This window comes from Tenebrio molitor, chromosome 4 (genome assembly GCF_963966145.1).
Source record: "Tenebrio molitor chromosome 4, icTenMoli1.1, whole genome shotgun sequence".
NCBI lineage: Eukaryota > Metazoa > Arthropoda > Insecta > Coleoptera > Tenebrionidae > Tenebrio > Tenebrio molitor.
Window position 1 is genome coordinate 23,591,355 of NC_091049.1, and position 25,654 is coordinate 23,617,008.

Below are 25,654 nucleotides of genomic sequence, written 5' to 3' on the forward strand. Positions count from 1 at the left end.
TGCGATCATAGAATATCAGTTTGAAAAGTAGACCTCGACGGCAAACGCGGGGTCTCCCATCTCCACTCTTCCAACCACTGAGGTAGTAGTAACAGGAGGGAGCATTCCCTATAGCCTTATACTGTGAATGTTTTAGATGCGGTATCAGTCAATCACTCTTTGGTAGGTACCACTTTATGACTCTTCTCAAATTACGCGCAAGCGTTAGTGACACTGCTGGCCCTCTGCTGGGATCTTTCCACATGGTGCGCTCTGCATTTAGTACCACTTTATGGCAGTGCGCATTTACGCGGCATTTCCGCTTTTTTCAAATAGTGCTTCCTCCTGACAACGCATGATGGCAGCTGACAGAGATAGGGAACAAATCTTTAAAACCACGGGACCACGGCTTCCGAATGAGACCACCCCATTACAGTCTGAATGGCGCGCATTTCAAAAAAAAAAGTTATGTTGTCGCACCCTGTACAATGCAAAAATAGGTAAGAGTAATACGTGTTGATCACATATATCACCATTGATCACACTTGGTGTCAAAACTCAGCTGACGTTAAATATCAATTAAGTTCAATGCGCGTACAATGACAGATGACATAACCTTACGAAACGAATTTTCTTCATAATTTTTTTTTCGTTAGTTATTCGATGTTTTAATAGTTATTATTCTTTATTAGTCCAACAGTTGTACAAAACAACCCTTTATAGGACACAAATACAAGGCTTAATACATATAACAAAAGAACATGAAACTGACCAAATAATTGATAATTAATAACATTTGAAAGAAAATAAACGAAACTATAGTCTACTAACAAGGTCAATCTATAATCTAAAAATACTACCTACAAAAACAGTCTTTATAATTGAGAATACCAATAACACTATCTCTAAACAACATCGGATTTTTACGGAAAATATCTACCCCATCACATATGCTATTGTATAAACTACACATTAGAATAATTGGACTTCTGGCTAACGCATTTGTTCTGGGAGTGGTGTACGCAAACGTGAGAGGAAATCTCGTTTCAATACGAGGAACCAAGAAATCGATTTTGTTGAGAATATCTGACGAGTCAATTTTGTTGTGTATGATTTTGTGTAACACAGTTAAGGCAGTAAGATCTCTTCTGATTCCTAGAGGCAAAACATTGAATTCGGACCAGAGTAACTCGTTACGATAACCAATGGGCGGGTAATATTTATGTTCTTTAAAGAAAAGATACTTGAGAAACTCACGCTGTATGTTTTCAATCACTGCTGTGTAACATTGCTGGATTGGATAAGAAATTAGAGACCCATACTCCAGTTTGGATAAAATAAGTGCAGAAAAGTTATTCTGCTAATCGGGGCGGAGACAAATCCAACAATGTGTAACACAATAAAAATCATTGGTGTGAGCTCGTGACACATGTCGAGTACTTTTTAGGTTATATGAAATCACTGAATTAACTGAACGATCAAGTTATCGACCGGGGTTGAAAATTATTGAATTACTAATATCGCTATTAAAAAATAGGGGTTGATGGTAGAAGGGTGAAGATTTAGGGTTGTATGTATTTTTTAATGCCTCATCATAAAAAAATAAAAATAAACAATTTTGTCCAAAAAATAAAAAAAAGATTTTTGGGGTGGACCACCCTTATCACTTAGAGGTATAAAAAATAGATAACAACCTATTCTCAGACCTACTGAATATACATATAAAATTTCATCAAAGTCGGTCAACCCGTTTCGGAGGAGTATACCTGGTGTCCCAACGGTTTGGCAAAGTAGATTTACTAAGTTAATATAAGTTCTTTGAAAAATGTTATTATTTCATGTTGTACATACAAGTTATGAGCACGGTTTAAAAATATTTTAGATTATACAGGGTGTTTGGTGTCTCGGTGGCAACACAAACTTATATTTTTTTAAATGGAACACCCAGTATTTTTTTGCGTTTTTGGAAAGCTCTCGTCAAAACAAAGAGGGAGATACCACATTTGATGGGTCTAACTTTTACTGTTAGTAAACTATTCGCTCTTTTGTGTCCGGACAAACCAAACTTTGAAAATTTGTAAAAAATATAACAGATGATAATTATTTAGATTCGGTTTTTTTAGAACATTGTAAATATCGTCAATTTTATTGCCGTGTTGAAAAACATTAAGATTTTTACTTAATTACGTAGAGGGCGCTTCAAACGCAAACTCTTTAATTAGTCAATTTTTTTAAATAGAACAGCCTGTATTTCGATATGCCATTGGATAGCTCTTTCAATGAGCGTTCAAAAGATATAAGGTATTTGGCATCTAAAATAAATAGTTTATCCACAAATTTCATTTAAAATATCAAATATTTCAGATTTTTTTTAATTTAACTGAGCCAAAAAAATACATTTCATCGAGTTTAATATTACTATAGATTTACAAAATAATTCAAAAGAGAATAAATTTAACCTTTAATTAACTTAAAAAAAGAAATAAAAAGAACTGGCGATAGTACACTTTCAAAAAAAAAAAAAAAAAACACAATAAACAAGTTATCCAAATTTGTGGATAAAATATTTATTTTAGATGCTAAACACCTTATATCTTTTGAACGCTCATTGAAAGAGCTATCCAACGGTATATCGAAATACAGGGTGTTCCATTTAAAAAAATTGACTAAACAAAGAGTTTGCGTTTGAAGCGCCCTCTACGTAATTAAGTAAAAATCTTAATGTTTTTCAACACGGCAATAAAATTGACGATATTTACAATGTTCTAAAAAAACCTAATCTAAATAATTATCATCTGTTATAATTTTTACAAATTTTCAAAATTTGGTTTGTCCGGACACAAAAGAGCGAATAGTTTACTAACAGTAGAAGTTAGACCCAACAAATGTGGTATCTTCCTCTTTGTTTTGATGAGAGCTTTCCAAAAACGCAAAAAAATACTGGGTGTTCCATTTAAAAAAATATAAGTTTGTGTTGCCACCGATACACCAAACACCCTGTATAATCTAAAATATTTTCAAACCGTGCTCATAATTTGTACGTATAACACGAAATAATAATTTTTTTGAAAGAACTTATATTAACTTAGTAAATCTACTTTGCCAAACCGTTGGGACACCCGGTATATTAGATTACGAATCTTTTGTATGGGAGTATAGAAAAGTGTTCTTTTTAGATTTTTTTAGGCAATTTTTTAAATTTTTCTCTTCGTAAGAACCATCCTCGTACCTCAAGGAATATTCTAAAAAAAGAATTAGCAAAATCGGTTCAGCCGTTCTCGAGATTTGCGCTTACCAACACATTTAGCGATTCATTTTTATATTATAGATACATAGATTTAGAATTTAGAAAAAAAGGTAGATTTTGAAAATATTTTTTATAAATGATTTCTCAAACAAAACAATGTAGGAAAAGAACCAACAATGGTTGTGAAATCACATCTTAAACATAAATAAAAGATAAGGAATTGGAAAATAATTTACCCTGAAATTTACAATACGTGCACACAAAGAACGACTTCTTTCGATACGGAAAATACCTCCAGCTACTTCAGAATTCAAAACCTGAGTCTCTCTTGTATCCTGTATTTTTTTTTCCGAAACTGAAACTCTGAAACTTTGGGGTTCTAAAATATAACGGAGGTGGCATTAAAGAAACGTACTTAAACGATTAGCTTTTCTGAGGGCTCTAAACGATATAGACTCTCATTTCATTACATTTCCTTGCAAGCCAATTTCGGGCGCTTATGTCTGTGGGGTGCGTCTTCATCCTTATTCATTAGCGTACGCGTATGCGATTAGGGTAATTTTCTGCGTTGGAAAAAGTCTTGACTGCGGTTTTCCTCATGACCTCTTCCACTTGTAGTTGAATTGCTATGTCGTCCGCGTAGAGAGTCGTTGTGGAAGCGACGTCTAGTTGTAGCCTCGGTGTAACGCGCGTCGGACTATGTTACCGACCAATAACGAGTGATAGAAGCGTCCGCCTCCGCTAAGGGCCCTAACTAACCGTGGCCTCCACAGAAATTACTAGACAACTCCACGACTTCCTGAATGTCACCTAACTCCCATAGTGTCGCATCTACAATATTCTAACACGCACCCCGAGACCTAACGACACATTGAAAACCGATTTTTAATACAACAAACAAAAATTACAACATCACAAATATAACAACTATCAACCTAAGAAACGAATACGATAATCGTTGGCTGGACTGAACTAAAAATTGCGGGTAAAGTACCGCTAGAAAATGATGGCAAAAATGGGCATGTCAGATGAGAGCTACTGATTTCTCTCCCGGGAGAAACTTAGGAGTGCAGACTTAAAATTAAACACTGGGCGCTTTTCGAGAGAAACCACATGCAACAAAACAACATCTACCAACATACCCTCTACCACGTGGTCCTGGTACGAAAACAAAAGCAACGAACGCGAGATGATTTACTTTGTGTCGATTAAGGAGTCTGATTCTCAAACGGGCACAACGCACAAATATCTAGACGGCACGGTAGTAATTGACAGTGACACGAATTGACATTAATGCATTTATTGTGGCATATGGCACCATGGATTGAAGTAATTTACAAAACTGAAATAGGAATCTAGTGAACTATTGAAAGTATACAGGGTGGTCCCGATATAACCTGCCAAAAAAATTCTGGGTCATTAGAAGGATCTAACAAGTCCAAAAAACCCATTTTCATTAGGTCCAAAATAATGGGGATAAATTAACCCCTATCCACACACATTCGACGCTGCTGACCACAAAAATACCTACCGACTCAGGAGTTAATTGTTGGTGTTTGTAAGGATGACAGTATCTAAGCAACATAGGTACCTGAATCGTTTATGTATGACAAATCTCAAATCTGACAAACTAAATCAAATTAATGACATTTATTGAAACCGCTGTACCTACACTGTACGTTAATTCACCAGCTTATTTAGGTACAAAAGCTGATTTTGTAGACTGAGATGAATGAGTAATAAATAAAGTGGTGTTTCTCAATGCGTAGAGGTAGTGTGTGCAAAATTGTGGAAGAACTGTGTAATAAGAGTATCGTCTTAATTGTGGTTAAATAGCCAAAATCATGTATTGAATAAATTTATTTACACTTTACATATTCGTACTTTCACCTCTGAGAATATCTGCTAACTAATGAAAGGTAAACTAGACTAGAAAAATTATTTTATAATAAATGTTCTGTGTGCCTTCCGTTGGAATTTAAGCACATTTGATACGCCGGTATCAATTTTCATAAACAGAATTCAGCATTTTTGGGTTTTTACGAATCTGGTTCGTAGCGTCTCCCATGCGTTCCCGAAGTTGTATTTATTTCAACTTCCTACACTAAATCTTTCGTGTGGCCCCAAAAATTAAAATCCAGAGGGGTTAAATGGAGGATCGAGGACGCCATCGTATTGGAATCAGTTAGAACCAACCTCACATAAATGCAGATGCAGCTCCACAAAAGTACAACGGGACGGAAGGACTCCTTCAGGAAAACGCTCGCCGTATGGTCGCCTTGCCGGCCTTGAATTACCACGTGTGTCGCCATAGAGTAAATGCAAATCGGCGTATTCTTGTTTTGTGAATTTCATAACTTTTTGAAGGATTCGCACATTGACAAATGTCATAGGTGTTACAGGTACCGTTGCTAAAGAAATTGCAGCCAAGTAACCAGAATTACCTTTTTAAAACCGATTAACTCATTAGCGTACAGCAAATTTTGACCAAATTTTCAATTATTTTTATCTCGAAAACGAAAAGACTTTTATTAGAAACATTTTTTGTGTATGAGTTCTACTCATCGTCACCTATTACTGGATTTCTTCTGGCAGGTTATATCGGGGCCACCCTGTATATTTGGCTACCTGACTTTTTCTACATCATTAAAAAATGAACTATAGGTAAGAAATAATTTTATTCATAATTAAATAGGTATAGTTCTCGGTATATAGTTACTCGTATTTATTTTAACAAATTATTGCTAGGGTTACCTGTACGAAAACAGCTTACAAAAACTGCTGTGCCTAGTTTAAATAATATAATAATATAATAAAATATCGAAAGATGAAAAGAATGTTACAGTACGGGAGGAAAGATATTTAAAAAAAAAGAGGAAAATGAAAGGAAAGAAGAAATAAATCGCCGAAGAGTCGATAGCATCTTCTTCAACGGCATTGCTTACTTTAGACGAACCGTTGGCAGCATCTTCAGCAGACGAATTTTTGATTTTTGATTTTAATGTTTGTGTATTCAGAAGATAGACATCTATCAGAATAAAAATAAAAAAATGTACCGTGCAACTTAAAAAAACAAAGTTAGCTGCGGTCTGTCAAAGAATATAATGTCAAAAAAAATCATAGCATGTCGGGCTATAGTGTTTCTAAAGCGATTTTGTTTGACGTATCATTTATTAAAATCGGATAAAAAAGTAAGGAAGTTATATCACCAAAGTTTTTTCATAATACACCCGGTATAAAATATAAAATACTAAAAATTACAGAGGTTTTAGGGCCAGTAACTGAACACGTGATCAGATTCAACCAATCGAAGTCTCGGTTTCATGGGTTAATTGCGAATTAAAATTTAATTCGAATTAAATATTTAATTCTTTTTCTATAAACTGGCCTTTAATTTAATTAATGCGCTGAATACGCGTAATTTAGTAATAGTTGCATGTTATTAATCATTGCTATTATAGGTTTTTTTTTAATATGCATCTAAAACAGCTCTATTTTTGGTACGCCTGGGATCAATTATTATTTCAGGTAACAAAGCGCCCAGATAAAATTTTTCTAATTGTTGTACCATATATTTGTCCAAAAGTCATCATCTTTTTAGACTATCCCATTCTTCAAATCTTTTGTGTAGACGACAAAATAACACTGCTTCCGCTTTGTAATATGTAACTGGCCTTCCTCTTGATACATACAGGTGTCCCAGAACTGGCTCCCCAGAGAAAACAGGCATGTGCCGACAACAAAAGAGACTCCAAATTGACTAAAATAAATTTTCTGCTAGCTCAAATTACCGAGTTATAAAGTTTTTAATTTCACCAATCCCGGAAGCTCGTCCTCAGGTATTACTAAAAAATCCGATCGGTTGCTAAACAAAACAAAAAATCTCTGATATCGCAGAAATCAATAAAATGTTTGGGCAACTGGAATTTTGACGTTTTCCGATATAAAAATTTGTTGACGTTTATCTGTCGTCAACATCAAGACTTGACAATTGCAAAATTCGAAATAAAACAATAAAAATGGCGATTCTATAAAGAACCATTTATTTAAATAGGTAACAATGTTAAAGCAGATGTTCGAAATGACCACTATTCATTTGTATGCACAATTGTGCTCTACGTAACAAACTTCTTGTAGTAGCGTTAGTTATCATTTCTTCAGTAACTGAAACAAAGCCTCCTGAATTCGAACTCTCAGATCAGCCTCTGAATTTATGGGCCGCCGATAAATGATTCAGATCTGGAGACCTGGCAGGCCAATGATGCGGTCCTCCTCGACCGATCCAGCGCTGTGGATATTGGTTATCCAAAATTTCCCGAACGTTTCTGCTAAAATGTTGGAACCAGTCATTTATGCGATAAGCCAGAGGTACAATTTCAAGTAAATCAGGTAGCTCCGTGCCAATGAACTGAGCATATCTTGCCCCCGTTAATCTTGCGGGGAATTCAAACGGTCCAATCTAGAACCGGGGAATCGAAATTTTAACAAATGGAAGGATCCACCACGCTTATACTTGCCAAACGATCGCCCAATAGCCTAGTCCACAAATTAACAGGAAACCTATGTTGAAAACCTCTGGGAAATAATTCTCTTCTTGGATTTTTCTCTGCCCAGATATGAAGGTTGTGATAAAAAATGAAATCAAACTCGATAGGTTTCATAAAAAAAAACATAACTTTAGTGTTTTTATAATATTCGGACACTCTGTATATATACCCCAATATTTTCCGAATGTGCAGTAGGAGCGTAGCTATCATATAGAAAAAAGGAAAAGTTGAAATCTTTAATAACGAACAAGTTATGGAGCTTTTTCTCAACTCTGTTACACGCTGTATATCCAAATTGAAGTTGTAGCACTACAAATCAGATAAACAACGTTTCGAAGCTCACGTATTCACATAGAAAGAAAACTTTCAAACTGCAAATAACAAGTAAAGGCTTTCTTACATTCATAATGTATTTATATGTACTTGTATTAGAGACCCCCTCTGTAGCTATTCGCTCATCCCCAATAATAATCAAGAATTTAGCAGAAATGATCTTACTCATTAGTATTAGGTAGGTATGAAGGATGTAAGTAAATAAAATCGGGTGATAATCCTTTTTGGCAAATAAATAATCGTTTCTGAGAAATAATCCCTAATTACAAATCAAGAAAAAGATTACTATCTAACATGATATTTCAGTCATTTAGTTGATTTCTAATCTATTCATTTAATATTATCTGCTTCAAATTTTTGAAATCTATTATTATTATTTAAATTCTTAGCCTGTGATCCGAAAATAATCATGGTCCCATAAGTTTTCATAATTTTACCTGTACCTCTACCACTAGACCACTGTCTAGTAGAAACTATGAGATATCTCCAAAACTAAAGAAATAATATTTCTCGCCAAGAATATTTGCATTTTACAATCAAACTACCTGGAAGACCGCTCTCAGCGCACTGCACTTTGTGACCGTAAGGAACTCCCGCTGAGAAGGTTCAGCTGTCATGATAGATGCACCATTTACAAAGTATGCAACCCAAATTCCTCGAAATTCGAGTTTTTACTTCGAGATGAGGACCCTTAATAGCAATAACTCGGATAAACCTCTAACTGTCTCAGCCGAAAATATATCAGAACAATATTCGAAGCTTCGCGCAAGTCACACAAAATTATGTAAAGAGATGGAAATTATGAAACGGAAGTTGAGTTTGCAACGGAAGCAACTTCTGTATTATAAAAAGAAGAATAAAGAAGACAAACCTCCACAAAGTCAGGAGGCGCTAACTTTATTAAAAAAACTTTTAACAGAAAATCAAATTGCTATTCTTCTAAACAAAAAGAAACGCGTCAATTGGACTACTGAGGAAATTGCAGTTGCTTTCACTGTTCGTTACCTTAGCAAGAAATGTTATATATTTTTGCGGACCAAACTTAATTTTCCCTTGCCAGCGTTATCTACTTTAAGAAGCTGGGCATCAAAAATCAGCATAAAGCCTGGGGTTTTGAAAGATGTATTAACTTTTCTAAAGGTAGCAGGAGAAAATATGTCTGCAAAAGAGAAAACTGTAGTCCTTTCTTTTGATGAAGTCAAAGTTTTATCGACTTTTGAATACGACGTTGGTGAAGATCAGGTTCTAGGTCCCTACAATTTAATGCAAGTCTGTATGGTTAGAAGCCTATTTTCTACTTGGAAACAACCTATTTATCTAGATTTTGACCAAAAAATGACAAGGGATGTGTTAATGGATATAATCAGTCAATTGCACAAATTATCATACAACTGTGTTGCAATTGTCAGTGACTGCGGAAGCAGTAATGTTGGTTTATGGAAAGACTTATCTGTTGATATAAATAAAACCTATTTCGAACATCCTCAAGTCAAAAAAAATATTTATGTTTTCGCCCACATTTTGCCCCACATTTACTAAAACTTCTCCGTAATTGGATTTTAGACAAAGGATTTATCCTAAAAAGTGATGGAAACAAAAAAATACGTAAAGAACCTTTAGAAAGTTTAATACAGTTAACCAATACAGAGGTAAATTCTTGTTATAAAATTTCGGAAAAACACATTACAGTTGAAAAAAGTAAACGACAAAACGTAAGACTAGCGGCACAATTACTGACTGGTAACACTGCTCAGGCTTTATTACGGTACAAACCAGGCCCTGATGAAAAACTCGTAGAGGATTTAGGGATGTTCATAGACGACATTAATTCTTGGTTTGTGGTTATTAACTTTATTAACATGCTGCGCTACTAATATCACTAATAACCTCAATCTTTTATGATGAGATTTTTCACCCTATGTCAAAAGTGTACAATGTTGTCAGCTCTATTTTGGGTGTAAATTGCAGTGTTGTGGTTCTTTTATTAAAAAATAAACTATATGTTCTGTGTCAATGTTAAGGAACTTCCTTATTATTAATTATTGACTAATTTATTGACTATTAAAATTTGCTATTATAATATGTTCACTTTAGAGCAACAAATTTTCATTGTCCAGTGTTTCTTCAGCAATGGAGAAAGGCTTGGTCCTATTCGACACCTCGAGTTTTTGAGGAATTTCAACAAAAGTTTCCGGATTTTCAAGGCACTTAACCAACAACTTGCCCAAAAAGTCTACAAATGCGTAAACATGTTTTTGGAAACAGGTAGTGTTCTGCGCAAAAAAGGCAGTAGACGACCGACAGAAAGATCTGCTGAAAATATTGAAGAGGGTGAACAAAGAATTATTGCAGAGATTAACCCAAGAAACTAACCTATCATTTGGTACAGTTCAGCTTATCCTTAAAAAAGATTTGCACTTTTTTCTCTGTCGTGTGTCTGTGTGCATGAAATCAAGATTTTAACATTCTCAAAATCACTAACCTATCTTTTAAGGCTGAGATCAGATAATTGAAATCTTAACGAATTGCCAAATGAAATTTTTGTTCAGCGCCTACTCTAATTTTTTTTTCGATCTCACGGTACTTTGTACACTTCATTTTTAAACCAACCAAATGTTTTTTAGCGTCAAACAAATGAAAAAAGTTTATTTAACATTATTTTCACGTGTAAATACACTCATGAAGTCATGAAGTTTCGACTGTTCCTATTTTATGGCTGTTATTTCTCAATATATAAATTTTAGCTAATGTAGTTGACAAATTGACAACTACATGCTCCTCAAAAAAAGTTGATTGCTTCCTCTTTTACACAATCTGTCAAACTCATCCATTATTTCAATTGTGTCTAAAGTGATATCCCTTACGTTTTTGGTTTATGAATTGAGTTTGAAACGAAGCTATACTATAGTTCGATCTAATGTAGTAGCGAAGCTGAGGCAACCAAAATATGCAGCGAATGCTAAAATATGCAATATATGCAATCACTAATTATAGCGTTAATTAACTCTTGTCTGTGTAATTTGTGCACATAATTGACTATAGTTAAAGATACGCAAAAATTGAAACATATGCATTTTGCATATATTCCGCTCTCTAGACTGATGGGTACCGAATCCAATAAGTTAATTACGTTTATTATTTGAAAGAATTAAGTTTGTCATCAAGTTTCTTCAAATATTATTTTATGAATATACATCCATATAAATGGAACACCATTTTATTAATTTCTTCAGGTGACGTTGTTTTCGGGCCAAATGATATTCAAGAGCATTCTTGAAATGAAATGTATTTTATCAGATAAATTTCATTGAAATCACCGATACAAAATTTGTTTTATCATATTTTATATACGTCCACAGTATGGAAACGTTCAACGTTTTACCTACTCATACTGCTTTCCATCCGCACAATCTTATAAAACATGAATTATATAAAATTAACCAAAGTGATTCTCATATCCACCACATACGATTACGTAAAACAAGCTAAAAATCAAATTTGTGAATACAAAAATTTAGTTCTCTTCGAAAAAAGCACACCCATAAACTGGGTCAGAAACCAAAATTTGAACAGCCAGGGGTCATTTTTATATTTCGAGGAAGTTAAGTCGATATTTTTTTCTTTGTCAGTTATAACTTTCTTCAAAACTATCTTAACAAAACAAACAAAAATTTGCGGCCTTCAAGGAACGCACTTGTGAAACCACAGGAAAAACTCTTTTTACGCAGTATAAAGTTATTTTATTGTCTGTCAATCATAGGAAGACTCTTGACTGTGCCTATATACGATTGTTCAAAACGCTTTTTCTAGTAAGTATATCACATCATCAGATCAACAAACAAGATGCTTTTGGCGCTAAAGCTTTAAGAACCTGTAATGTTAATTCGTGCTGTTTCCTCGTCAGTGTACTTGTTTTATAGACTCGTATTAAACCGTAAAGGACCTGAGGGCGGAGCTTAGCTGCGCGGCCTTTAACACGTCAGTAGCGTAGGGAAAATGAGAATCGCTGGGAGCCACAACAGTGGCGCACCATGCAATGGGAAATTTTCACCGTAAAAAAAAGTTTGAGCAGTTTGGGACTTTTGACATATTTGAGAGCGAAGTCTAGCATTGTTATTTTATAACTAATGTAATTTATGCGTGCAGAATTGAGGATAAAAGTATTAACACGTAAAATCAACTTTTTATTAAATTGAATAATTTATTGATACATATTTTAACTGGCGACTGATTTCTTTACACATTTGCCACTTCTATCAGTCCAAGAGTGATTTGGTAAATGTGTAGTGTGGACATAGCTCTCATCTGTGTAGAAAATTGGTCGGCCTTCGTCTCTGTATTTTAAAATCTGCTTCAAATACTTTATTCTGAGCAGTCGAATGTCATAGGACTCCATTAGTACTTTTCTGTTGTCCTCAGTTTTGCGCCATCTAGAAAAAGTTAATTTTTATATAGACTTTCTTAACTGTAAAAGTACATGCTTAAATCCCAGCTCTTTAATTAATCCTAGCAAAGTGGATTCGCTACCAGAGAATGGAATTTCCATATCTTGCATTCGATATAAAATCCCTTTCACGGTAGTTCGCTTTTCCGTAACTGATAGATTATTTCTCTAACAGCATGTGTCTCAGCTTCCACTAATTCATGTCGTTTTTGCTGTGGTCGCTTCTTTCTTGGGGTTGAAAAAGAAGTGGAAGCTCCAGCAGGTTTTGATTCTTTTACAATCGTTTTGTACATCTTCTCAGATATACCACAGGACGCTATAATTCGCTGTTTGTAATTGACGATTGGAATAGTCAATTCCTGATGGTTGCTAACACACTGATTCATGTCTCATGAATGCGATAACGTTGGCGACAATTTCGCGAGCTTGACTGTAAAATTTTCCCACACTGACCAAAAGTAAGATGGAAAGCCATGTCAATCAGCTACTAAAAAAAACCTGCAAAAGTCCGGTGATGTTAGTTAAGTTTATATTTCATTTCATTTGCAAGTCAACTGTTATTGAAAGTGAGGTTATGAAATTATTTTTCCTTTTAATTTTTTTGTACTTACGAAAACACTGTAAAGATATCTTCAGTTGTCTCGAGAAACACAGATTTACAGCCTTGGATGAACTTGGTAAGCGTAAAAAGTAAAGTCGTAAATAAAGTTGCAGTACATGAACATGTAAACAACTCTCTGACAAATCTACCCTATTTTCGGCCGAATGGACTCGACCACACAAATTGGTTTTGCGCGCAGATCACGTGACCGTCCCTTTACACTTTACGGCAACTCTACTCTGTTGTACAATGGTTCAATTATCGATTCTAGATTTTAAACTTGGACTTTAAATTTGGAGATTTTATTTTACGAGTCGATTGCTATTCACCCAGATAAAAAAATTTATCAATTTAAGGTAATGAATTTATCTCTGTGGAGTCCCTGAATCAGTGATTCTATCAGTAAAATTGAATTCGAAAACAACATTTCTACGAATGAATACGTATAGATATAAATGGACTATCGTTTGAAACTGAAGTTAATGTTGGGAAAACAATAAATAACGGAGATATGAAGTGGGACATGTTTAAAAGGATTTATCATGAGCCTATTATAATTTATAAGTATTTAATTTAAAGTACAATTTCATATTTGTGTTACTAGCACACATTTTTTGATCGTGTCGTTCCAAAATGTGTCGGGAAAACAATGACAAATAACTAACTAAAATAATGTTGTTTTACTGAATTGTACCATTTTGTATATCGTGATTAAATCGTAAAATGCTTGCCTTAAAATTGATGATTATAACACCAGTGAATTGGTAGATTTTAAAAAGAATACATTTTTATTTAATTAGTTTCAATCAGATTCCCTTTTATGATTTTTTCGAAATAGTACGAGTCCGTGAAATGAGATAAACCCAGGTATACAAGGCTAAAAAAATGTTCATAAAAAAATTTTTGGAGTAAAACACGAGTTCGACATTTTAAGAAAATTACAGTTAAATCGGGGAATAACAGAATGAATTATTTTGATTCAGATAGTGAGACACCAAATTTTATGTTCGCTAGATAAGTGACTCTTTTATCATTCTATAATTTTTGTCAATTGTATAATCAAATAACGAGATCTGTAGATTAGAAACAAAATGCTTCATCGCAGAAAATAATCGAAATCGTTTGCGTCCTAGTTAGAAAAGTAACAAAACAAAATAGAAAGTAAAATGCAGATTTAGAGTCAACATACAGATTGATTTGTCCAAGGATTTTTGGGCAAAATCAAGGACATTAATTGAAAGAATTTTATTATTTATTGAATAAGTCAAATTAACAGACTACTGTCCAAATAAAAGTTGGCTAAAACAGGAAAAAAAAAACATGAACAGAATTCAGCAACAGTCACCTACAGTTATTACGGATTTTATGCAAAATGCATATCGCTTATTTTTAATAGTTAAGCAGTTTCCTTCATTTTTCAGACGAATGACACTAAAAGTGATCATTTGGTGTTAATTATTAATTTTTGCATATTTTGCATATTTAATGAGATAATGCATATTTTGATTTCTCATGCATATTTCGCCTTTTTATGCATATTCTAGCATATTTTAGTACATTTCACATTTTTTTCACGGGATCTGTTTTAGTAAAAAGCAAACGTGCGTTTTTCACCTTGCTGCAAATCTGAGTCATAGTTAAAAACCTGTTTAGGACCCCAACATCTGGCGGCCACACGCAAATGACGACACAAACCCTGCAATAAACAATTTATGCATCGGCATTTTTTGATCATCCACATCCACTTTCAATTTCTGGAAAAATTTTTCGTAATTGATGAACAAAATGTTCTTGCACAAAATTTAAGCTTTCATTCGAAAACAATCATCTGAACAAGAAGTCTAGATTTGAAGTTTTTCATGTGGAATAATGGTAAGTTACCTCCGTTAGGTTATTGTTTTTAGTGGTTTTCATAAAAATTTAAAATGATAATGAAGTCATATTAATTCGATTAGTGTTGATATTACAAAATATCATAATGAGAAGTTCTAAATGTAATACATATTACGAAATTAGTTTGATTTAGAAGTTTAATTTTTTGAATGTTTAAATTTTTTTAGATCAAAATATGTGAACGAAAATTTCAAATCACACAGCACATAATGAAAATCAGAAACCTTGAAGAAAACCAAACTTTCTCAAATATTGTTACGACAATCGTTACTTGGGGAAACCTCTAGAAAAAATGAACAAGAAGAATTCAATATTTCATTATGTAATCCTCTTGTCAAAGCTAATATTCCGCAAAAAAAACTTCACAATCCTAGTTTTAGGTTATTCGATATACTTGCATATTGTGGATTAATAATGTATATTGCGCATATTTCAAAGATTCAAGTGCATATTTCAAATGATTTGACTGCATATTTATGCGCATATTTTGACATTTTATACTGCATAAAATCCGCTCTCTAGTTATTACTGCTGTCCCATGTCGGGAGATAACACTGAATGAAAACCATGTCTAATGTATATCAAGCAAGCCGATGCAATCGATCCAAATTACAAAACATAAAATTTATTTTAGCATCATTATTAGTAAAAATTTAAGATCAAATTTTATAACTAAACGATGTAGAATGCAACAAATGAAACATGCAAAATAAAAAGAATAATTTATAACAAGTGTTCAAAATGACCACCTTTCATCTGAAGGAATAGGCGAGCTCGTTTTATTAAATTTTCCCTTGCCAGTCTAAGCATATTAGGAATAACAGTAGCCAGCGTTTCGTGAATTTGGTCATTTACTTCTTCTAAAATATTGATAGGTTCGCGGTAAATATAGTTCTTCAAATATACTTCTTCTACCGTCGTCATCAAAGGACTGAAGAACAGCATTTTCAGTCTCTGGCGTTCTAACTTCTCGCGGGGGACCACCAATTTCTTGTCAGATAGGCACCAAAGACCCAGTGTCTCGAGCACGGTACACCAGCCGTAGAAATACGTTATATTTTGGATGTGGCAAACGTCGTGGAAAACGTATTGCATATTCCCTTGCATCCTCACGTGCATTGCGCCGGCACTCTCCATAGATTATTAGCATTTCTGCATACTGTGCAGCTCTATACATGATTTCAATACGAAGAGTGACAATTTCGAATCAAATTATAACTTGACGTTGTCAAAATCTTCACAGTTGCCCAAACATTTACTTGAAATTCCATACCATTCTTACTAGAATTATGTTGCTAGGCAATTCAAACCTTTGGTTAAATTTACGTAAAATTCAAATTAACAGCGTCCTTCTGATTGGTCAACTTTAATTATTCATTAAAAAAATTGATTATACCCTATCCTTTTTTTAAACGCTATTGCTGTCAGTTATCACCAAGGAAAACGCACTGTAAGTTTGATCCGCGAGTTCTGGGACACCTGTATGTACCATAATATGGAAACCATATTATAGAACCATATTCTAAACTAGATCTTACAAGCGAGAAATAATAAAGAGAGATTATAGCTATTTATGCACCAAGGGCGTTACAACGATGATTACGCCCGGAGAACGATGAATCCAGCTCGAGGGCTTTAGCCCGAGAGATGGATATCGTTCGAGGGGCGTAATAATTCGGTGACGCCGTGGTGCATAAAAGATTTTTTTTGTTCGACACTGTCAGAATTTGAGAATTTTCTCCTGTGTGAACGGATTTTGATGAATCTGACAACTTGTCAAAACGAAACGTCAAGCTAATTTTAAAGATTTTCAGCCATTTGAACCCTTTGGGGGAGCTCGTCGAACAAAAAAACGTTGTATTCAACTCGTTCTTGTGTAATTTACGCTTTTTTGGCACTCGTGGACCTTTAAAACTCTCGTTTCACTCGAGTTTTAAACTGGCCCACTCATGCCAAAAAAAGCCCAAATTACACACGAACTCGTTAAATAAATAACTATATTTTTCACTATACGTGTTCTTAAAAAAAAAATGGCATCTTTGCAATTATGAATTGATGAGGGCGTTATGAATTCATTACGCCCGCTTATTCTTATTACGCTCTGTTATTATTCCCCGGTTGTTATGGACATGTTTACGTATTTCGTATCCTAGGAGTTATCATGCAATTATACTAATGTGAAAAATAAATAATTTTTCTGATTGAGTAGTAAGAATTTTTTTAACGTATAGTCAAGATTGATTTGCTTTGTATTAGATTAGATAGTGACAATGATATAAAAAGATATTTCATTATTAATTGAGTGCATATTTACTTCTACATTTTGGCGAATATTGTCACCAGTGGTTTTTTTTTTTGCTTTTGACTTGTACGGTTAAAAAGTGTCTTTGTTTCCTTGCAACGAAACTTTAGTTGAGGTATGTTACATTTTCCTTGTCGAACAAAGGACGCAAAATAATAATCAGTCGACGAAAATTATGAATTCAAAAATAATTAGAAAATAAAAAATTATTTCTGTTTAGTGAATATGTGTTTTCCCACTTAATAAAAGAGAAATAATACAAGTATTTCATTAGGTTAGAAAAAACTACTTATACAAATAAATTATTATTTATATTACTTTCATGGAAACGGAAAACACCCTGAAATAGTGAATATATTTTGATGAAACTTGGTACTGTATTTAGGTGTTAACTAAAGATAAAATGATGATAATGTGAAAGAAATACCTGAAGAAAATACCCGTATCTTTTGGATTATTCTTATCCGAGCATTTCTTTTTATTCTTGATGATCACTTATCATCAACAGCTTGAGGATAACGCACCACTTAAAGCTATACTATGCCTCCAATACGAAGACAGGCCCATTAGCAGCACGTAACTCAATTTGCAAGAGGCCGCTTTATCGGAATGCGAGAAGCATGTCTTTCCTATAGGGCAATCGCTCATCGTGTGGGACGAAATGTGGCCACTGTGTTACGGTGTTGTCGTACCTGGTTAGAAGACCAATGTTATTGAAACTTTCACGGTTTTATCTTAGTTATGGCCCAATTGTTGTACAAAGTTTAATCAAAATATGCTATTTCTGGATGTTGCATTTTCCATGATAAGTAGTATATTGATTATTTATTATTACCTAGTTACTGAAAGGGCATATCATAAGTTTCTTGTTATTTCATCAACAAAATAGAAATTTATACATGGTACAGGTTCAATAAAACTATAATGAAAATAATACTTATGAATAGGGAGCAGAATATATGCAAAGCGCATATATTTTAATTTTTGCATATCATTAAAACTATAGTCAATTATGTGGACAAGTTACATTGATAAGGTGATAAGATAAATAACGCTATAATTAGTGATTGCATATATTGCATATTTTGGCATTCGCTGCATATTTTGCAAAAGTTGCATATGCATCTTTGCATATTTTGGATTTAATGCATTATCCGTTCATACATTTTCGTCAAGTGGTCAAAAACTTAAAAGATTATGAATATTGCCTATGATTATGAAATTCTATATTGTGCACACAGATCACCGACCACCTGGACGACATATAAATCTTTTACAACCGCTTCACTAATTACCTGGGCTTGGAATTCCCGACAGTTTCAAGGACCAAGTACGTACTTATACCTTTTTATTACTTGTTTCTTGTTATCAAGGATGGAAATTGAGTGGAGTATGTAATATATTTTCTTTGTAGTTTTCAAAGTATTTTCTCTTGCCGTTTCATCGTGTCCGATGTGTTGATCTCTTGAACATTCTACATAAGGCACAATGAGCAAAGCGGACAAAACTACTTTTTGGATTAAACCATATCCTGAACTAGTAATGAATGGTGACCAAATATTTTGCAGAGCTTGTAACAAACCGGTAAGTTTTATCATTTTCGTATAATAGTGATAGAGAAGGAAGTGTTTGTTCTGTTTTTAACAAGTATCAAAAATTCTCATATTAATATTTAATTATTTGTCGTTGTAGGTATCTTCTCAGAGAAAATCCTTGGTAGATCAACATGTCAAAACTTTTTTACACATTTCAAAATCTGACAAATCGAAGCGAGCAAATTATTTTCAGGAAACCTTGGCTCAATATTTCTCACCGAGTTCCAAACCATCGGAGCAAGAAGAATTTAATAAGGAGTTATGTAAGGCACTGATCTCGTCTAATATACCATTAACCAAGGTGAATAACGTTAATTTAAAATCTTTCTTGCGAAGATTTTGTAAACAAAATGTACCCGATGAAGGCACCTTACGAAAAAATTATGTAAATTCCTGTTACAAAGAAACAATGTCTCAAATTAGACAAATAGTGGGTAGTAATTTTACTTATATAATAGTAGATGAAAGTACGGACAAATTTGGCCGTCACATTGCTCATTTATTGATAGGAATTCTTCATGAAGACATTTTAGGCAGATCATATTTAATATCTTCCAAACAACTTCCAAATAAAAATTATTCAACAATTGCCCCATTTGTACAGGAAGGTCTGTCAAGATTTTTTCTTCCCGACAGTGTACCTTGTGAAAAAATTTTCCTCATGTTGTCCGACGCTTCTCTTTACATGACAAAAGTAGGGCAACATTTAAAAACTCTTTACAAAAACATCACTCACGTAACATGCTTAGCTCACGGTTTAAATCGTGTAGCCGAAGATATTAAAGGCCAATTTCCCATGGTTACCAATTTAATCAATAATGTAAATAAGGTATTTTTAAAATCCCCTTTGAGCGTCCAGCTTTATATGGAGCAACTTCCAAATGTTCCTTTGCCTCCTGACCCATCAAGATGGGGTACATGGTTAGAGGCAGCAATTTTTTACGCCGATAATTTTGCACGTATTAAGAATATAATTCTTCAAATTACTGATTCCAGCGCCGCATTGGATACTTGTAAAATATTAGTGCGGTCAATAGAATTGCCTCAGTATCTTCGCAACATTAAATCGAAGTATGGCTTAGTTTCAAACTTAATTCATAAACTGGAAACCCAAAGGATGACACTTTCGGAGTCAATTAAAATAATAGATACATTTGATAGATTGTGTATTATAGATGATTCTATACGTCAAAAATTTAATGATGTCATACATAAAAATAACGGGTACCAATATTTAAAACGAATGAACAAATTAAATTTCAGCGTTAAGTTTAAAAATGCGCCCATCACTTTTGTCGGCGTAGAAAGAAGTTTTTCTATTGATAAACATATGTTTTCCCACAGTAGGAATAATTTTCTGTTGGAAAATTTTGAACAACTTCTTATCATAAATTATTTTAGAAATAGTTCTTAGGCTAGTGGTTAGGTTTTCACATATTTAATACGAGTAGATTAAGTAATGTATTTGTCCAATAAAGAATATTATGCTTCAATTTACAAAATTTTGCATATATGGCCCAAGTGTATGCATATTTTCCAAAAAATCGTTGCATAATACAGAGTGATTCACGAATAGCGTCTGATTTAGCACCTTTAGTCCTGCAACATGAATTACTCTCCATTTTTATCTACTATAGATTTAGAATTTAGAAGAAAAAGATAGATTTTGAAAATATTTTTTATAAATGATTTCTCAAACAAAACAATGTAAGAAAATAACTAACAATGGTTGTGAAATCACATCTTAAATATAAATAAAAGATAAGGAATTGGAAAAATAATTTACTCTGAAATTTACAATACGTGCACACAAAGAACGACTTCTTTCGATACGGAAAATACCTCCAGCTACTTCAGAATTCAAAACCTGAGTCTCTGTTGTATCCTATATGCTGTATTTTTTTTTCTATTTCCGAAACTGAAATTCGGAAATTTTGGGGTTCTAAAATATAACGGAGGTGTCATTAAAGAACCGTACTTAAACGATTAGCTCTTCTGAGGGCTCTAAACGATATAGAGTCTCATTTCATTACATTTCCTTGCAAGGCAATTTCGCGCGCTTATGTCTGTAGAGTGCGTCTTCATCCTACCCATTAGCGTAGGGGAAGCTCGGTGATGATGGCACCCTTTTTTTCAATCACTGGATTCAATACCTAAAGTAACTCGTATTTGTGTAAAATCGAGGACACAAGTCAAGGATATCATAGTCTAGATAAATATGAGTTCAAAACACACTAGAATCCAAAAATATGATTTTTATTAATTTTTTTTCATTTTAAGACAAAGGTGCCATCATATATACTCACTTGATATGATGGCACCCAGTGTTAAGATACGATGGCATTCAATATAAAAGTAGCTAAGTAACAGCATAAAATACCTATATCTAAGCTAAATAAATCTATAATTCTGTAAATTAGTTGAAATAACCCACATAACAAGCACAAAAAGAAAATGTCTTATAAAATTTGGGAAGAAAATTAATTTTCACAAATTTGACAGGTGAAATTTTTGGTTTTTCGATCCTGTCCCGCGCAAGCTACATGGGCCCGTATCCCACATGATTGACATTTTGGCCTACGGCTTTCCGCATGTTTTCATCACTCCGAGCTTGGCAAGGACGCTTGAGACTGTTAGCTTTTGGCATTTTGAAATTGAGAATTCGCATTAACCTTGTGAAAAATCATCACCAATCGACCAAATCATCACCATCAACCAAACTGTCGCCAAATTCACTACATTTTAGATTAATTTGGTATGATGGCACCCTATGCCATCATACCAAACATTTGGGGTGCCATCTTATCAAAAGTACAAAATTATATCTTTGTTAATTTGTAACATTCTAACGGAAACTTGGCTTATGGAGTTAATCATATTTAGAAAGTCTAATGTTCATACTATCATATGGGCCCACCACATTTAGCAAAATATCTCGGCGTGCGACCACAAATTAGTAAAATTAAAAGATAAGGAAATACTTCTGTACTCGCAAATAATTTCAACATCAATCTGTAACGGCTAAATGAACTCCACTGGGACACAACTATTATAGCAGTACCACGGTGTTCTATGGCACCACCAGTAAGTGTCAAATTGGATAAATTCAAATAAATAGCGCCAATATTGGAAGGGTGCCATTGTACCTGAGGTGCCATCATAGCGACATTTCCCCTACACGTAGGCGATTGGGGTAATTTTCTGCGCGCTTATGTCTGTGGGGTGCGTCTTCGTCCTTAGATATTAGCGTACGCGTAGGCGGTTGGGGTAATTTTCTGCGTTGTAAAAAGTCTTGACTGCGGTTTTCCTCATGGTCATGACCTCTTTCACTTGTAGTTGAATTGCTATGTCGTCCGCGTAGAGAGTCGTTGTGGAAGCGGCGTCTAGTTGTAGCCTCGGTACATCTGCTGTGAAAATAGAGAACACGTATGGTGACAGGAGCGAACCTTGGGGTATTCTTGGTAACCTTACGTTCCAATGACCTAATTTCTCCGATCTCTAAAAGCTCTACAAGTCCGGTTTTGCAGATAGCCGAACGATTTTTATCAGTCCGATCGGGAATTCGGATGAGCTTGTGGAGGAGCGTTTGGTGCCAGGCTTTGTGGAATACCTTGGCTACGTCCAGAAATATGTCTACCTTGTGTTTTTTCCAGTTGAAACTGATGATGATCTGTTCGACCACTCTCAACACTTGGTCCGTTGTGCAGTGATGTTCTCTGAAATCTCAGAAATTTTTCGTTACGAGTAACGTTCAACTCTTATTTGTGCTCCTGGAGTCTCTTCGCTCCAACTTTTCAACTATTTTTCTCAAACTGGGAAGTAAGTTGCCTCAACGGTGAATTGTCTAGTTTGTGGTGAGAGGTGTGACCATATAAAATAATACTTACAAGTGAAATGAATGTACAATGTATTTGGACTGACAATTCCTGAGATAACGATTTTCAAATGGGAAAACAGGTGGGCAGTGATATTGTAATTTTATAACAAATTTTGCAAAAAAAAATTCCTCAATAAGATGACATGATACTCACATACAGTGAGGATTTTATTTCGCTGAACATCAACACTATTAACCCTGCACTGCGTTTTTTATTTCGCTGAACATACAACGTAAAATGGCTATGTTCAATTCTAAAGTTGACAAGTCAATTCATTTGAAATAGGCAACCAAACTTTCAGATCCATGAATCCTATGTTCAGTAAAATAAAAAAGAGTATCCTTAAATTGAGCAATTGATATTCAACAACATTCATGAAATGAAATTTATTTTATCACACAAGATAAATTTCATTGTAAACACCAATACAAAATTTGTTTTTTCTACAAGCAAGTTTACATAGCTCATGCAAAACTAGAATGAAAAATGAAGTTTCTGTGTGAAAATGACAATTATGTGTGAAAACAACAAACTGTATTGTGTGTTGCCTAGTAAACAATTGTAAAATTGGCCGGTTGGCAATGTTCGCATAGTTGCATAGTAGGCATTTTGCTTTGACATCTTAAAATTACAATTAAAAACTAACTACAGGGTGTTTTCGAAATTGAAGCGTTCCTTGTAACATGAGGTACTACACATTATTCTTAAGAATTTTAGCCTAAATCTTCTTAGTAAAATGTTTGCATTAACGGAGATTTTATTGTTTTCTAAAATGTTGAGTCCGGTCCTGTCCATTTCTCCACTGTACTAAACTGGCCCAGGATGGTATGTTCTGGAAATCGTTCTGCAGTACTCTCTGGACGCCGCAGCTGCATTCTGATAACGCGATAACGTTGCCCATACATTTGCAACATATCTGTGAGCTCATTATTTTCCTAATAATAAAGCCATTTCGACTAATTAGATAACAACTCGTGACAATATTTTTGATTAACGTCCATGTTCATTAGATTTTTTTTTGTCAATTCCAATTTCTAATAAATCAGCGCAAATTTGAGCAGGACCGGTTTCAAAAATTTCAAAAAAATTAACTTATTGTATCTTCATTGCCGTACACATTTTACTAAGGTGATTTTGACTAAAATTCTTTAGAACAACGCATACTATCACATGTTAAAAGGAACGCCTCAACTTCGAAAACACCCTGTATAGTAAAGATTATGTAAGAAGTACCATGCCAAATTTGACAGTGACGCTAATATTTCTGTAAGTACACTCAAAAGAAAAATTGTAATTTCATAGTAAATTATGTGGTTGTTTTTTTGCGCATTAAATAACAGCAAGCAATGTTTACAAAATTTAGGTAAATAAGCAGAAAAATAGCGTCAAGTTTTAGGTTATGAAAAACAAAAGCATTAGAAACGTATGGCCCAGCTTGTTAAATAATAGTTGGACTGTCATAATAATTTTGTATGCAAAATTTTATCTATGAAAATGGTTTTCACCCCTGAACAAAAGATATTCATGATTGAATCTTATTTTCGCAATGGTCACACAGTTCACACATTTAGAGATAGTGGCAGTGTTCAGCGAAAGCCTGGAAATGGTCGACTTAAAGTTCATTCTGAGGAAAATATTGTAATGATCTAATATTCTAATATATTACTTCTTTCCGCCAATTAATATTCGAACCTGCGCAAAACTGATACACAAGTGTCCCAAACGGGTGGTGGTCGTCATCGAAGCGAAGGGCCCTACGTTGCGTTTTTCTTTTGGCGGAAAAGGTTCGGAATGCAAACTATGGGAAGAGTACCGCAAAATAAAACACACAAGTGAGGAACGAAAAATACCTTGGATTGAAAAATGCCTGTAATAACTTTCATTTTCGACGAACAAATGAAACGAATCCAAGATAACGGGAATTAAGTTTAACGAATTAAACTAAATTAACTAGCTGGGGGCCATTGCAAAGCCAGCTAACAATATTAATGTGGTTACACTTAAAATGAACGGAAACGGGTAAATGACAACAAAAAAATACAAGTTAAAATTCGCACAAACAAGGAATCAAATTATAATGCAGTTATCACAGAAAGGGACGCATAAAAACCCTCTTCAAAACCGTATACCAGGTATTACTCATATTTTACAACTCGATTAAGGATAAAACTATACTTAATTAGTAAATACGATGTTAAGGTACAGCAACAGAGGGGCTTACGAGCTTGAGGTAACACACTCTCGGCCGCGAGGGTACTTTGAATCGCCTTGAGATCAAGCGACGTTTATAGATACTCGAGGTAACGCTCGTCGGACTATGTTACCGACCAATAACAAGTGACAAAAGCGCCTCGGAGTTGTACGATTAGCATTCCTAAACCGCATAAAGCAAGGCCTAGGTCCGCCGTCCCCAACCAACCGTTTACCGACAAACCCCGAGGTCTATATAACCGCCGCGGGGCTTTACGTCAGCATTCCAGAGCCGCATACAGCAAGGCTCAGGTCCGCCTTCGCTAACTAACCGTTGACCCCATAGAAATTTACTAGAAAACCCCACGACTTCCTGGATGTCACCTAGCTCCCATAGGGTCGTACGTTCAACATTCTAACTCTGACTCATTCGAAACCTAGCGACACATTGGAAAACGATTTTTAATTCAACAAACAACAAAAATTACCATATCATAAACACAGAGTGTCTACAAATGATTGTGGCATCAAAAGGCTTTGAAAGTGTGCCGACTCTTTCACCAGAAATCGAAGAATATTAGTCTGATCTACGATATGCAACCCCAGAACAAACTGGTTTTACTGGCTGTCTATTACCTAGCTTGA

At 34.4% G+C, this 25,654-nt stretch overlaps 1 protein-coding gene and 1 long non-coding RNA gene across 2 annotated transcripts; one reads left to right on the forward strand and one right to left on the reverse strand.

Moving 5' to 3' along the window:
• Positions 1-12,277: 12,277 nt before the first annotated feature.
• Positions 12,278-13,773, reverse strand: LOC138129736 (uncharacterized). The gene is made up of 2 exons (XR_011159364.1): positions 13,162-13,773; positions 12,278-13,048 (listed from the first exon to the last, which is right to left on the reverse strand). It is a non-coding gene; the product is annotated as an uncharacterized lncRNA (long non-coding RNA).
• A 3,551-nt stretch (positions 13,774-17,324) lies between these two features.
• On the forward strand, positions 17,325-20,443 carry LOC138129156 (uncharacterized). Its single transcript, XM_069045410.1, has 4 exons — positions 17,325-17,461; positions 18,588-18,676; positions 18,761-18,930; positions 19,039-20,443. The coding sequence occupies exons 3-4, from the start codon at positions 18,835-18,837 to the stop codon at positions 20,353-20,355; spliced, it is 1,413 nt and encodes a 470-aa protein (XP_068901511.1). The 5' UTR covers positions 17,325-17,461; positions 18,588-18,676; positions 18,761-18,834; the 3' UTR covers positions 20,356-20,443.
• Positions 20,444-25,654: the final 5,211 nt, after the last annotated feature.